The sequence below is a fragment of the Rhinolophus hipposideros genome, assembly GCF_964194185.1.
Source record: "Rhinolophus hipposideros genome assembly, chromosome: 22".
NCBI classification, from domain to species: domain Eukaryota; kingdom Metazoa; phylum Chordata; class Mammalia; order Chiroptera; family Rhinolophidae; genus Rhinolophus; species Rhinolophus hipposideros.
Genome location: NC_138068.1, coordinates 29,344,997 through 29,361,761, shown reverse-complemented (window position 1 = coordinate 29,361,761; position 16,765 = coordinate 29,344,997). Strand labels below are relative to the sequence as shown.

At 36.5% G+C, this 16,765-nt stretch overlaps 1 protein-coding gene across 5 annotated transcripts in view; it reads right to left on the bottom strand.

Moving 5' to 3' along the window:
- The window catches only part of PLCB1 (phospholipase C beta 1), a 675,558-nt gene that overhangs the window by 229,643 nt on the left and 429,150 nt on the right, over positions 1-16,765 (bottom strand). For all 5 annotated transcript variants that reach the window (XM_081034743.1, XM_081034741.1, XM_081034744.1 and 2 more), the window contains one exon: positions 7,486-7,623. In XM_081034743.1, the coding sequence (XP_080890869.1) occupies positions 7,486-7,623 (138 nt within the window). The remainder of the gene's footprint in view (positions 1-7,485; positions 7,624-16,765) is intronic.

The window sequence follows — 16,765 nt, the reverse complement described above, 5'->3', positions numbered from 1 at the left end:
ACTAACATACGGCAATCCTGTGAACCCCTGCCCCTGGTTCAGAGCAATCTGTTTTCCAACCTACACAATGCTGTTTAGACTGCACGACTGCAGGGAGTAGTATACACAACTAGAAGTCTCTTTCTATGTAGTCCCCAATCTCAAAGAAAAACAGAATATTGAAAAGAGGGCCTAGAATTGGACAGGAAGAAGAGAATTATATTTATCTTCAGACTCCTTGACCAATAGAGAAAAAAAATTGTATCAATCTGTTAAATCAGTTAACTTGCACAAAATGATACTATTCTTTGGGTTGATGTAAAGGATCTATATTTTGGAATCCATGGTAACCTTACCAATCAGCTCTTTAAAGAAATTCACCAACTAATCCTAAAAAAAACCTTGAGGATTCAAAAGTCCTTACTTTCAGCTGCTCACTGCATTTTATCTCCTATGTCACTAAGAAAATAGAGGAAATCAGAAAACTTGTACAACTCCCTCCACCATATATAGCACTTACCAGCATCTCTCTCAATGGACTCTATTTTCTCTCCTCTTATAAGAGAAATGCTCTTGCTCCTGTTTGAGCCCAGCTTCTCTATGTGTGAACTAGGAGAGAATCAACTAACTTGTTTTATTTATGACTAGATAGTTAACATTTTAGGCTTTGTGGGCCATGTGGTATATGCAATCAATAACTTCTGAACTCTGTCTAGTTAAAGTAGCCATAGATAATAATATAAACAAATGAGGGTTGTTGTTTTCCAATAAAAATTTATTTATAAATACAGGGGCTGTGTCAGACTTGGCACCAGGCATGTAGTTTATTGAACTCTGCATTTGATCCTACTGCTCTCGCCCATTCAAGGGCATGCTCCAGCAATCTCATGCTCTCATCAGAACAGTAGTTTGTCTGCACAAGATCATCCCTACCTGCATACACATATATCATTGTTTTTCCCATCCTAAAACCCATCTCTTGATCTCACTTCCTATTTCCAGCATTCTTCTCATATGTCTACAGCCATTTACACAAAGAATTCTCAGAAAAAACTCTTACTTTGGCTTTCTAATTTGTCTCTGCCAATATCCCCCAGAGCCCAATAAAATAGGCTTTTGACCCCACCACTCCACTGAAGTTGCTCTAATCAAGGTCATCAGTGACCTCTATATGAACTCCAGTGGTTAATTTTGATATTCATCGTACTTAATCTATGAGCAGCATTTAACCCCATCGATTACTCTCTTCTCCTCTCTGACTCAGAGGGCAAATGTGAAAAAAACCCACTAATTTTCCAGGTACATTAAGGGAAGGTGCCCCAAAGGAGCAGAGAAAGCTGATCCATGGGGTACAGAAGGGTTGGAAATTCATGCTGTGTAACAAAAAATATGATTGCTGTATAATTGTAAAAAATATGTTTTTAGTCCAGCTACAGAGAGAAAAATTGAAAGACACAGTTTTTCTGCCCACGTCCATCTTTTAAAGGAGTCACTGATCTTAAAGAATAAATGAGCCAGGTCAATATGGAGGAGGAATAGATAAACACTGTGCTTGCATCCTCTGATGACCACATCAAAATTACAGCTAAATTACAGAACAATCATCTTTGAGAATCACCTGAAGTCTAGCTGAACAGAAGTCTTACAACTAAAGATATACAGAAGAAGCCACACTGAGACTGGTAGGAGGGTCTTAGATGTGGAATGGGCTGGTCCCACACCCATGTGTTGTCGTTATAAATCGGGAAGGATATCTCAGCTACAGGTATCCCAGCCCCACACCCGGCTCTCCAGCTCAGTGTTCTAGTGCCAGGAAGAGAAGTGCCCACAACTTCTAGCTGTGAAAACCAAAGGAAATTGTGGCTGAGTGAGACAGAGGGTGACTGGGGTCCCAGGCATTCCTCTTAAAGGGCCCACACATGGACTTACTTATTGATGGACTCACTTGTTCTGTGCTCCTGTGCTGGGGGAGCAGCTCAAAAGGCACCAGGGACATGTGGGGAGAAATTGAATTGGCTGGCTTCAGGGTAAGGGCTGGAGGGGCAGCTTTCTCCCTGACAAAAGTGCTGGCTGAATCCATTGTTTCTTTGTTGATCCCTCTCCTTTCCCCACATGCAGAAGCAGACAGCTGCCATATGTGAGTCTCCATTAACTTGGCTGACACAATTCACCCCACCCTGGTGTTTCCCTGAGACCTTGTCACACCCAACTTGCAAGTCAATCCGAGCCACTTCCAGTGGCTTTTCCATAAAAATGGCCTGTCTTTGCTCTTGCTACAGACTTTACTAAAATATTTCAAAGGTTTACCAACCTCAAATAAGGAGCATCTGGCCTTCGTGTGCCCTGTACCTCTTGCTAAGCAGCCTCAAGCGCAGAATTAGCAGCAGTCAGCCTTGGTTCACAGCTTAGCCTCTCCCAGGAACCTTTAAGCCAAAAGTACATGGAAGACAACTACAGACTGCTTTGTTGTTCATGCCATGTGGTCCTGAATAGGGTACAGGGAGTGGATTAACTTGACCTGCAGTGGGGTCCCTCCCAGGAGGCCCAGGGGCTTGCTTGCCTGGGTGGCAGGCTTTGGACCATGCCGGAGCACCACCTGGTCACCTCCACAGATGTCACACCTAAAGGGAAGACTGAACACACACCAGAGCCCATCTACAGAGAGTCCTGCTCTGTAGAGTCAGTCCCTTAAGAACAGCTCCTCCCCTGTAGTCATGGCCAGTCCTCACAACAAATCAGCCTGAGGGTCAATCCCTTCCACTGACTTGCAAACAGCAACCAAGGCTCAACCATAATAGGAGGGCAACCACAACTCACACAAGGGACACACCTGCAGCATCCAGATCAGGTGATTAGGGAGACTGCACCACGGGTCCGACAGGACACCTACTGTATAAGGCCATTCTACTAAGACTGGGAGACATCGCCCTACCTAATATATAGAAACAAACACAAGGAGGCAGCCAAAATGGAGAGATAAAGAAATATATTCCAAATGAAGGAACAGAACAAAGCTCCAGAAAAAGAACTAAACAAAATGGAGACAAGTAAACTCCCAAATGCAGAGTTCAAAACACTTGTTATAAGGATGCTCAATGATCTCAGGGAGAACTTCAGCAAAGAGATAGGAAACATACAAATAGAGACGGAAAATATAAAAAAGAACCAGTCCAAAATGAATAACATTATAATTGAAATAAAGAACACATTAGGGGGAAGCAATGGTGGATTAGATGAAGCAGAGGTTCAAATCAGCAATGTAGATTAGGTAGCAGAAGTCACCCAATTAGAACTGAAAAAAGGAAGAAAAGAATCCAAACCTGAGGATAGTTTAAGGGGACTCTGGGACAATATCAAATGTACCAACATTCGCATCATAGGGGTACTGGAAAGAGAAGGAAGGGAGCAAGGAATTGAAAACCTATTTGAGGAAACAACGACGGAAAACTTCCCTAAGCTGGTGAAGGAAATAGACATAGAAACCCAGGAAGTGCTCTGAGTCCCAAACAAGATGACCCCAAAGAGGCCCACACCAAGATGCATCATAATTAAAATGCCAAAACTGAAAAGACAAAGAGAGAATCTTGAAAGCAGCAAAAGAAAAGCAGTTAGTTATCTACAAGGGAGCTCCCATAACACTGTTGGTTGATTTCTCAATAGAAACTTTGCAGGCCAGCAGGGATTGGCAGAAAATAATCAAAGTGATGAAAAGCAAGGACCTAATACCAAGATTACTCTACACAGCAAAGCTATTGTTTAGAATCAAAGGACAGATAAAGAGCTTCCAAGACAAGAAAAAGCTAAAGGAGTTCATCAACACCAAACCAGTATTACAAGAAATGTTAGAGGGACTTCTTTAAGAAAAAGAAAAAAAGGCGAAAAATATATAAAAAACATGCATAAAAAAATGGCAACAATTACATATCTACCAACAGTTCCTTTAATTGTAAATGGATTAAATACTCCAACCAAAAGACATAGGGTGGCTGAATGGATAAAAAGCCAAGACTCTTACAAAACCTGCCTAAAAGAGACTCACTTCAGATTGAAAGACACACACAGGCTGAAAGTAAAGGGATGGAGAAAGGTATTTCATGAAAATGGAGACAAACAAAAAAAAGCTGGGGCAACAACACTTATACCAGAAAAAACAGACTTTAAAACAAAGGCTATAACAAGAGACAAAGAAGGACCTAATAATCTCACTTCTAGGTGTTTATCCAAAAAAACCCCAAAACACTATTTTGAAGGGACATATGCACCCATATGTTCATTGCAACATTATTTACAACGGCCAAGATATGAAGACAACCTGGGTGTCCACCAATGGATGAATGAATAAAGAGAAGGTGGTACATATATGCAATGGGATATTACTCAGCCATAAAATAGAATGAAATATTGCCATCTAGAACAACATGGATGGACCTAGATGTATTGTGCTGAGTGGAGTAAGCACAGATACAGACAAATGCCATATGATTTCACTTATATGTGGAATCTAAAAAAAACACAACATAATAAACAAACAAACGAGAAAAACTCATAGATACAGAGAACATTTTGATGGTTGCCAGATGGGAAGGGGATTAGGGATTGGATGAAAGGGGAGAAGGGATTAAGAAGTAAAAATTGGTAGTTATAGTCATGGGGATGTAAGGTACAGCATAAGGAATATATTCAATAATACTGTAATAACTATGTACGGTGTCAGATGGGTGCTAGATTTATCGAGGTAATCATTTCATAAGTTATATAAATGTCTAATCACTTTGTTGTACTCCGGAAGCTAATAGAATACCATGTTCCCCCCAAAATAAGACTTAACCGGAAAGTAAGCCCTAGCATGATTTTTCAGGATGACATCCCCTGGACTTAATAAGCCCTAATGTGAGTTTTGGAGAAAAATTTAATATAAGACCTGGTCTTATTTTGGGGGAAACATGATACTGTATGTCAACTGTAATTGCAAAAAAAGTATTAACCAAAAATAAATGATAATTCAATTTCAAGTGATTTATGTAAGAAAGAAAGCATTAAAATCTGGAATAATATTTTTAGGAAAGTTGAAGTCCTGGTTCCGATTAAAAAATTTTAGTTGATCCTAGAGATTTTTTAGAAATCTATGAAATTGTTGCAATGAGCAATTCTGTACAGATTTTTGCCTTCTCAGAACACCCTGTAAAGAAGTAATTTTCTTCTCCTACCATCATACTCTCTCTCTTCTGGTTTATTCTTCTACATAGATTTCTATCTGATCTACAGCACATTTACTTCTGTGTATTTACCTGTGTGCTTCCTCCAGAATGCTTGCTTTTAGTATTCTACAATGTTGTATCCCTAACTCTGGAGTTTTGGCTGCCACAGATAAGGCAACAAATGTGTATTACATTTGTATACACATGTATACATTTACATGTATTACATGTATACATTTGTTGTGTATACACAACAAATGTGTATTAAAAGAACAAATGAGCCAGAATCCTTTTATAAACAATTTCTTCTGGGGACAACTGACTTTCAAAAAAGCTCAGGTTTCTCTCAGGCATTATACATAATAACAAAAGCTGTCCCTTTACTGCAGGCACTATACAAGGTACTATGTATGTTGGCCCTGGAGATTAAAGTTATAATATTATAAGACAATATTGACAATTAAAAGAATGGAAAATAGGTTTTCAGAATGAAATGATGTTAGCAAATCTTAACCTTCTGGCTGAGCAATTTCAGGGGGGAAAATGTCCTACAGAATATCACAACTAGGGAAGGCAAAACATATTCTGTAGTTTAATTAATTCTACTGGAACATCAAGCCACTGCTAGAAAAATGTCTTTAGATGTAGTCCTAAAGGGGAATATTACAGGGCTCAGAAATCAAAACCTCTAGAGAAAATTAGTTGGTAGGAACCCACAGAGAGGAGGAAATTGAATATGTTTTACACATATTTTGCATTAACGGTTAATGCAGTATAAAGATATGCAGATTGATTTATAATATAAATTCTATATTCATTCTTAGTAAGAGCCTCTCTGTCACTTATTGAATGTTTATAATTGAGAGTTAGTGAATCTCATGAGTTGGTCATTTTTAAAATGGAATGTGGTTGTATTTGAGTTAGATATTTAAAAAATATTTTGCAAATACTTAGTATTTATTTATATTCATCCATCCCTCCCATCACCCATCTATACACTGAGAAATAAAGTATATATGTAACTCAACAGGTGATTAACAGGATGCTAAAATAAGAATTATTACAAGGCAAGCATAACGCTGTCACATGGACAATGTTTCATTGAACTGAAGTCTCTCCAAGCACAAATTATAACATTGAACAAACAGGTGACTTGGTTCTCAAAGATAGAAAATTGATTAGGTTTGCAACATAGTCTTGGAGAGTAGCTTCTATAGGCCTCAGAGTATTAAAACTGGCTGGCATTTCATTCATTCCATTATAAGACTTGAACTTGATGTTATGTAAATGTTGGAATAAACCTCTACTATCATCACTAAAGAATCAGAGGTCAGGTCAGTACATCTAGTGTTGTTCAGAAGACTGTCAGAGCAATAAGGATTGAAAATTTACAGATCATAATGTCCAGACAATGAACACTGTCCTGACGTGACCCCACAGTTGTGATCCATGATATGAGAAGCTCTGTAAGGACAAAGATATGATACACAGACTTCAAAGTATTCTTAGATTCGTATTCTTAACTTGAAGAAAATTGTATGAAGGCTAAGGATCATCACTAGTATCTTATAAACATGGATGAAGAAAGCTCTCCTTTCAATATGTTCATTACAATGCTCTTTTAACGGCAACTGGACATTTTTAGAGAAAGCATCAAACTTGAGTCAAGGTTTCCAGAATTTCTGAGTTTCATGTTTGATGTGTCTGGCCTATATTTTAGTTAGTTCTGTATGCATCTGAAAGGCTGCCTATTTTAATAGATTAGCTACTCCTTAGGGGAGAAGCCATGTCTAATTCATCTTTCTAGTCTAGAATAAATATTCTTTATTATTAAAATTTTTAATTTAAAATGTTATTTTTTCATTCTTTGTCATGTTAATTGAGCAGCTACTATGTGTATGGTCATGGGCTATGTCTGCCTAGGTACCAATAAAAAGGTACCAAAATGTCTACCCTCAAGGAGAAGGTTGGAAAGGAGATGGGGTTGGAAGTGACATGAGGTGAGAGAGAATGAATTGGGAGAAGATGTTTAGGTGAAATGGAACGTAGTTTTCACCTATATTTTCTTTTGCAAAGTTATTATATCAAACGCCTTATTCCTAGTGAAAAAAAATCTCCATAATTCTAAATAGATGCCATTAGTTGGAAGTGTTTGAATTACACTTGTATTTGGCAGCTGAATTATTTTTAGATGGAATTTTAACACTTGTTAAATATGAAAAAAACCTCAGTCTTTCACAGGCATCAGTTGAGTATTATAAGGATACAGATAAAGGTGACAATTTTCAGAAGTTTCTATTTACCATACCTTGGCTACTTCTTCTTGGAAAGCCACGAGGTTCAAATAAGAGATGTTAACTAAGTCAGGCCCATACACCACTGTTATCATGCGATGTTCCAGGCGTCCGATGTTCCCCACATCCAAAAGTTCACGTAATTTGGGGTCCTGGAAAATAAATGTTGAATAAGGTTAGTCTATCACTAAAGATTCCAACATGGTAGCATAATTCAAAACCATTAGAGCTACAATGCCTTGAAAGCAATGTTCCTTTTCTTTTGTACTAGAAAATAGTATGAGTGGAAGTCCCTCAACCCCCAATATGGTCCAGAGAGGTGAAGTAATTTACCCATAGGTTGTGGAGAGAGAATTTCTGGCTCAAGACTTCTGGCTCTCATGGCATTTTGCTAAGTGAAAAATGTCAGATAGAGAAAGATAAATAACGTGTGCTATCACTGTTATGTGGAATCTTAAAAAGCTGAACTCATAGACACAGAATAGAATAGTGATTACCAGGTGCTGGGATGGTGTAAATGGGGAGATTGATCAAAGTGTACAGACTTCCACATACAAGATGAATAAGTTCTGAGATCTAATTTACAACATGTTGTACTATATAATTGAAAGACGCTACGAGAGTAGATCTTAAATGTTCTCACCACGAAAAAAGAAATGGTAATTATGTGACGTAATGGAGGTGTCAGCTAATGCTATGGTAGTAATCATTTTGCAATATATAAGTGTATCAAATCAACACACTATACACCTAAAATTACACAATGCTGTACATCAATTATATCTCAATAAAGCTGGAAGAAAAAATCTGTGGTCCTCAGTCAAGACATCTTTCTGTCATACTGTTTTTAAGTACCACATTTTTTTTTTTTTGGTATTGATGATAAAATTATCTGTATTTTTTTTTTATTAGTTCAGGTACACAGGAGAAAGTAATACTTAGACGTTTATCATTTATATCCCTCATACTGAATTATGTGCCATAATTCTCCCTTTATTTCCTCCAATCATCCATGAAATCATGTATTGAAATGCAAAATCACATTCTTCTCCTCAATTCCTGGACACAATAATGCAAAGAAGATGGTTCTCTAAGGTGCTAGAATGAAGACATGATAATGCCATCTGAAGGTGGGGCAGAAACATAGCTGAGGGCCACAGCCTGGACCTTCTCCAACATGGAATACCAATGTAAAGAGATAGGTTGTTAGAGTGGGCAAAATGGCGACACATGCCATGGATATGTAGATTTCAATTCTATCCTTAGAACATACGGGGATTTAGAAAACGAAAACTTCTGCAGTCTTTTTAAAAAAAGTTGCATTCTTTGGGACATCCTAAGTGAGAATTCCTTGGAGATATACTCCTGCTGGGAAAAGGAAATTTCCAAACCTTCCAAATTCAAATTAGGACCTAAAATAGGACCTCAGTCACCTTGGATAAATTTATTTTCCTTTCATAGGCGAGGTCTTGAAGGAAATGAGAGGTCCATGAGGAAAATCAGCATCAAATCAATCACTTAGCAAATCTGCAGCCAGCTTCTGGGCAAGGAATTAACTTGCACTCTTATTTATTTAGCTAAATGCTAGGCCAACAGGGCTGGATTACTTAGGCTGGTTATTCTGATTTTCCTTCTGAGCTTTTTACATACACCTTCCTTACAAAGAAAGAACAGTCATAAAACAAACAAACAAACAAACAAAGAAAACCTTTCCAGCTGAGTTATTTGATTTTGTGCCATTAATTCCCTCTTTAGTTAATAAACCTTTCTTCTTAGTTTGGCTGCATGAATAGGCACATTTTCAGGTAAGTTATGAAGAGAGAAAATCCCATTTCAAAACTCTGTCCAATATAACTGAAATTTCAACTTGACTAACAAGTTGAAAATTGATCAAGTACATCAAGCCTCATAGAAACATCAAATGCTATCCCAAAAACATCAATTTGCATGAACGAGAAAAGGAGAGGAATACGGTAAAAAAAACTTATTAAATAAACAGTAATAGTAAAAAGGGACATTTTTAACATTCTAGCATTAATGAAAGATTACAAGATAACGTTAAAGAAGAATGGACTTTTTGTGAAGACTAATTAAAGAATGATACCAGCTGCTCTGTGAAATAACTAATTGTTTCACAGTGTATTTATTAATACTGCTGAGGCAAGGTTAGAAGAGAAAATATATTTGATCGGTACTTAAATAAATGTTTTTTGTATACTTGGGAGAGAAAAAGAATTCTCAGAAACTGCCTGACATTTGTAATTATAATCGCAACTTTTAAATCATTGATTACAGAGTGCATCAAATCTTTACGTCTGTAAACTTTAATAGGAAAATATTTGGGAATGAATGGATTCTGTACTTCAGTCCATTTATTTCTTACCTATTGACTCATCCTCTGGCTTTTTTCTCTCCCAAGCATTTTCTGTTCAGTCTGTATTACTTTACTGCCGAATTCTCATGTCCATTCAAAACACTTTTGTCCACTTATCAGTTGATTGATTAAAGAGTGCCACCTCTCAGAAGTGCAGAGACTAAGTGTGAGGGTCAGATAGTTCACTTGGGTTTTCCTTGAGCGATAGGAACTCCAGGCAAGTAGAGAGATCCCAGAGGAGGTGGCAGAATAGAAAATAATTCTGAAAAGGGCTTCTGGAATTCTTATTGTCCCTAACAATATTGTTAGGTACAAGCATCGGGAATTTATAAGAAAGATGACCAACTCTTTGTGGCATCTCTGTCAAAAGTTTCCCGCTAATGGTTGTTTATATATATTAAAAACAAGCAAACAAACAAACAAAAAACTATTGGATTTTATGTCAAAATTTTTAAATTAAGTATTTAGAGGTGATGTCTGAAATTGGGGGGATAAAGCAGGTTACCAAAAGGATAATCATTGAATCTGAGGGTTAAGTATTTGAGAATTCATCATGTAAGTCTCTCTACATCTTAGATGGTTAACATTTCTACAATTAATCATAAAAGATTATTGAGCATAAACAGGAACAGTTCGATTTGAGAAATAATTTTTTCTTTTTCAAGTATAGTTGACATTCAATATTATTTTATATTAGTTTGAGGAGTACAGTGTAGTGGCTAGACGTTTATATAATTTATGAAGTGATCCCCCAGATAAGTCTAGTACCCACCTAGCACTACACATAGTTATTATAACATTATCAACTATATTCCCTATACTGTACTTTACATCCCCACGACTATTTTGTAACTACCAATTTATACTTCTTAATCCCTTCACCTTTTCCATCCAGGGCCCCAAAGTGAGTCCTATCTGATAACTATCAGTTTGTTCTGTATCTATGAATCTCTCTCTCTCTCTCTCTCTCTCTCTCTCTCTCTCTCTCTCTGTCTCTCTCTCTCTCTCTCTCTGGTTTATTTTGTTCTTTAGATTCCACATAGAAGTGAAATCATGTGGTATTTGTCTTTCTCTGTCTGACTTATTTCACTTAGCATAATACCCTCTAGGTCCATACATGTTGCCACAAGAGGTAAGATTTCATTTTTTATGGCTGAGTAATATTCCATGTATATATTATGTACCACTTCTTCTTTATCCAGTCATTTATTGATGGGCACTTAGGTTGCTCTCACACCTTGTCTATAGTTAATAGTGCTGCAGTGAACATAGGGGTGCATGTATCTTTTCGAATTAGTGTGTTGTTTTTCTTTGGATAAATATCCAGAAGTGGAATTGCTAGGTTGTAAGGTAGTTCTATTTTTAATTTTTTGAGGAACTTTCATACTGTTTTCCATAGTGGCTGCACCAATTTTCAATCCCACCAACAGTGCACAAAGGTTTCCTTTTTTCCATATCCTTGCCAATACTTGTTTTTTGATTTATTGATGATAGCCATTCTGATAGGTACGAGGTGATATGAGAAATACTTTTTCAATAGAAACCGCAATATTTTAAAATTATATAGTTCTGAAAGTAAACCGAGAAATCTTTTAAAATATTTCATAAACAAGTTCATTCCTAATGTTCCTTTCTTGGTGATGGATCATAACTAATTTTTAAACTATATTTTAATTTCTCTTCTACCATTAATCTTTTTACTTTCTTTATTTTCTTTAAAATTATACCTTTTCTGCATTTGTTTCCTTTTTAATGACACTTAATTTTGTTATATTAGAATCTGTCCCTTTAGAAATGACTTCACTTTTTACCTGTACTTTTACATTTTCTCATTTTGGACACAGCATCCCAAGCTGAAGTGGTGGCTTCAGACCTTCTTCCTCATTATTGAGCATATTGATATGTGAGGGGTCTACTGAAAAAGATATTTGTCCTTTCAAGTAACAAAAGTTGCACTCAGTTGTTTTCAGCAGAGGAGATCCTCAGAGACTAGGCAAAGGGGGAATTATCTAGAAGGATAAATAGCAAAGGCTCCAGGTTTGGGGAAGGAAATTAATGGAAAGAGATGTCTAAAGAAGTGGTTGTTTCTGGGGTACATCACTTCCATGTCTGGGGATGTAAATGGTTGCACTTCAAAAATCAAATAAAGAAAATCAAAATAGTAACAACAATAAAAACCTGCAGACAATTTGCAATGACAACCACTTTCTCCAAAAATCTATTCTCCCAAGGAATTTTGTATTCGAGTGTTTCTCATTGATTGAACCCCCTGATCAGTTTTCAGAGAAAGATTTACTTACTCAGGTTACTACCAGACTCAAATACATATTTTGGTCCCTGCAACTGTTATAAATCCCTGGAAACTTTTTTAAAGAAAACAAGCGATCCACACACCTCCGTAAAAATGTTCAATTTCTCTGTTGGAAAACACTAAAGAATTATAGCTCGGGAAAAAATAAGACGTTAGGTAAACTGGGAATTTCAGTTTTCACTAAGTTGTCATTTAAGGCCTGCTTTTCCCAGAGAATATCTTAGATATGTCTCCACAATTAGAATTAACCAGAACAACTAAGAATCCTGGCAGATATAGTTTAACTGCACTTTTGAAGTTAAGTTTTAGGTCACCTCTAGTCCCATAAGAGTTACAAAATAGAGATTGTTTGACTAAATAAGCTAACTTTGTCTCAATCACCAAGATTTGTTATTAATTTACTTCATGTCTGTTGCAAAGAAAGTCAAGTTGCTCAAGTTAATGATTTCCATTTCCAGGTCATAGGCCACTGAAGAAAGTAAAAACTGCTCTACACTGGAGACACAAGGACTCTATTACAGCCTGTGTTACTATAATTGTAATATATCATCCAAAATATTACAAATTAATGGAAGGAATAAACAAAAGCTAGGAGATAACTTTTCAAAGAGTTAAATGCCAGTTTCAACCTTCATGACTTTTAAGAAAAACTATTTTATTTGTATACCAGATAGCCAAAACGTAAAAAAAAATAAATAAAATATCTTTTCAAGACCTCTAGATTTCATTTTTAGCACAGAAAAACTGTTTTCCTTATTTTTCATCACCATGAAATATATATTCACTGGATTTTAGGCTTATTGAACAACTTGTATGTTATTCCCAGCACTTAATGCAATATTGTCAATCTGAATTACAGGTATATGGATGTAACTTTAACCCATCACTCATATAGAGAATCAGATATACGCAAGTCTTCCTATAGTCAGTACAACAGTCGGAAATGAAACAGATGGATTCCTTGTTATACTTAAGTGACATTCATATGCTCGAGCTTTACAGGGATAAAGACACCTCTTCTCTGAAAGCAGAGCAAATTCTTTTTAGGCTTTCATTCAAATTTTGTTGTCTAGGAGAGATAAAAACTGATGTACAGGATAATTCTCCATCAAGCCCTTGAATTTAGTAATTGCCTCTCAAACAAACAAACAAACAAACAAACAAACAAATCAACAAATTCCCTCGGAATCAATACTTATCCTCACACTTTTCACTTTAAATGTTTCTCTCTCTTTTTTATGAATGTGATGAGGAATACCATTCTCTTCTTTAGGATGTACCAGTAGTTTGGGCAGTGGAATGCATTTCACCTTCTCTGGGGGTCTTAAACAGGAAGGGACATCTGACTTCTAATTGCCTGCTTTGCACCTCAGGGGTCTGTGGATTTTTATGCACTGGAGTAGTAATGGCTGCACATGGACATTTTGCAGGCAGTTAGGTGGCAGCATGTGTCAAAGAAAGCTGGGGGGATAGTTTCAACCTGAGTGACAAGCTATCTATACTCTAGAATTTTTAAGTTTGACAAATATTAACTAGATGATGAAAAGGAAACTAGCTGCTTGTTCCATTGGCCTTTTTATTTTTTTCACGGCTATGTATTCCATGCATTTACTTTTAGTAAGGATGATTGTACAGATGATTAAACTTGACCTTTTAGCTTCCATTCTTTCCTAGGAAGGCAAGTGGTGCCATAAGATCATATTTCTTTCCTATTATAATTTTACATTTGGATTACTTTCTATTTTATTGAAGTGCCTGCAATACGGAGATGACTCAGATCGATGCTGATTTGCTTACGTTTATGCTGTCAACTGAACTATTGGCACTATTTTTATATAAAGTCCACTAAATTGGATATTCTATGGAACAATGTGATATGCAGAGGGCTTGGCCTTTATAATCAGATGTACTTGGAGTTGGTTGTCCCTTCCCACCATTTTATAAAACTGGGAAAATTGCCTCCCCAAAGCTTAGTTCTCATTTGAAAATTGGGCGGGGTGGGGGGGAGGGAAACAAACAAAAAACATAGCTACTTCTTGATGGTAGTTTGCAGATTAAACAGAGGAGAAAAATAACGAACAGCTAGAATGGTGTTTGCCACAAAGTTACTAATTAAAAGAACTTAGTATAGTTATATTTACTATTGTCATAGAGAACTGAACCCTTAGGAATCAAAATCTATTTGCTGCCCTGATGAAATGTCTTCCACTGTGGATCCCATAAAATACATGAAGATTAATCAAAAACCAGGAAAATGTTCTTATTTCTTATAGTCACTCCTTCAACTCTGTAACATTTTCAATGCACTCATTCATAGTCCACTGGCCCACCCCAGAGGTTACTGTACAGAGTTCCCACATAGTCCTGGGAATGTGTTCTGATGATGGAAATACAACGGAGTTGGCATCCCTTGGTGTAAAAACTGTCCACAAATGATGGATGGGAGTTGACAGATCAATACTCGAGCTTCTAGGCTCTTTGCGGGACATTCTTAGGTGTGTTCTTTACACTGTCCTTGAGTGGCCCTGGTTGGATTGAGCCTTGGTTGCCCAAAGTGGTAAACCACTAATTAACACACCATTGGCTTTCTTTCCTCCTTCTCTCCCTTTCCCACTCCCTTATGGTGCTTCCTGTGATCACTTCAAAATAACTTGCAACATCTTTGACTCATATCAGCTTCTGGAGCATTAAGACAAACCTTCTACAGGCCACACATGCTTATTGAAACCTAGGAAACTCACTCAGGTAATGCAACTTCTGGAAACGGAGAGTGTTTGCCAGTTCTGAAAGTGTCTTTCCCTTGGACATCCCCATATCCTGGGACTAACTTACTTCTTCTCAGAAATCTGGACACTTAATTTCAATCCCCTTTTTCTGCTTCTTCTGAATATCAGCCTGCCTGACTGCCTCCCGCATCCCTTTCTCTTCCTTTCTAGCTTTTCAAACTACACGAAACCACACCCGGACTTGTTCGCGGAGAGAAGGACAACCTCAAGCAGTTGAATTTTTAATTAACTGCTAGAATGTTATTTAGAGAGTCCCCTTGAATTTTATTTATCTATTCTCTATTGTTATTCCCAAGGATAACTGCATTTTAGCTGCGTGGATATGCCCATGATCAAAGGGAATCTTTTTCAGGATAGTGGCCTTTACATTTCTAACACATTTTTTTTTTCTTTTAGATTTCAATAGTGTGTTAGGTGTAGCTCCACCGACTCACACTTGGTATTTTCAGGCTATTTTATTTTGGTTGGAGATGCATAGCCGGGTCAAGTGAATTTCCTCTTCGCCAACAATAGATTTCTTTACTTGTACACTGAGACTTTCGGGGGGTCAGTGCTTCTAGATAAGTTTCAATATTGCTGTGCCCAAGATTTAAAAGAGCAAAGAGGCCTGTTTGTTAAAAGACTGCTAACGCATTTACTAAGTTCTCCTGGTTAGTGAGTCCTTTATTGGTGAGATACTTTTTTATTTTATTTTATTTTATTATTTTATTATTTTATTTTATATCTTGTTGCAGTGTCTGCCTCCTTACATGGCACTTTGATACATTTAGATGATACTAAAGGTGTTTCTGGTACCGCAGAACAAAAGTTAAAATCAAACATACCAAAAAAAAGGCCCAACAATTCTTTGATAATGACAAATGCAAACAGTGCTCCTTTTGCAATTTCTGGAAAATCCATGTGTATATGCTAGGGGCTTTTAACACTAGGAAAGAGGCAGCAGAAATTGTATCCTTCTGTCTGATTTTGAGTTTTGGCTCTGCCAGTTAAAAGCAATGTCACCCTTTTATGACTCAGTTTCTACATCTGTTCGATGATGATAAAAGTAGTGTCCCTCTTAGAAAAGGTTATTATGGGAATAAATGAATAATTATATTTTAAGTGCTCAAGGCAGCACATAATGAGCTATGAGTAGTTGAAAAATAAATCAATAGCTTGAAAATGAAAGACAATACTGTAACATCTACTGAGTAATTTAATCTCTTCTAGACACCAGAACATTTATATCTATATATCTATATCAGTATATATATATATATATATATATATATATATATATATATATATCTCCTTATGTTGTGACTTGTCAAGTAAGACATATATTTCTCTTTACATTTATGTACATACAGTTTCTGTATATTTGGCATTTTCTAAACACATGCATTTTAATTTTACATTTCTCTTAATTCACTCTTCCACGGGAAGCACAATTGAAGGAGTCTTACAGGACAAATCATTTCTAAAACTTTTATGTTTCTTGCTCCTGCATTTAACTAGCTTTGAAATTTAGGGAACTTATTCTCTCTGAGCTTCAGTTTAGTTTCCACATGATGTGGATGATAATAATGCCTGCTCACCTTAAATCATTAGTGTGGTGATCAAAGTTAAATCTGCAAACTGTACTATGTGACACGTAGAGAAAGAATTTATATATTTTTGTGGTGACTGGTAATCATTAACTTAGTTTAAGTATAACACAAAAAAGTATGACATGACTAAGTTAATGATATCATTAACTTAGTTTAAGTATGACATGAAAAATTGCAGTGAAAAAATTATTAGCTATTTATTTTTTCTTAAAGGAGAGTAATTTTCCTGTCAAT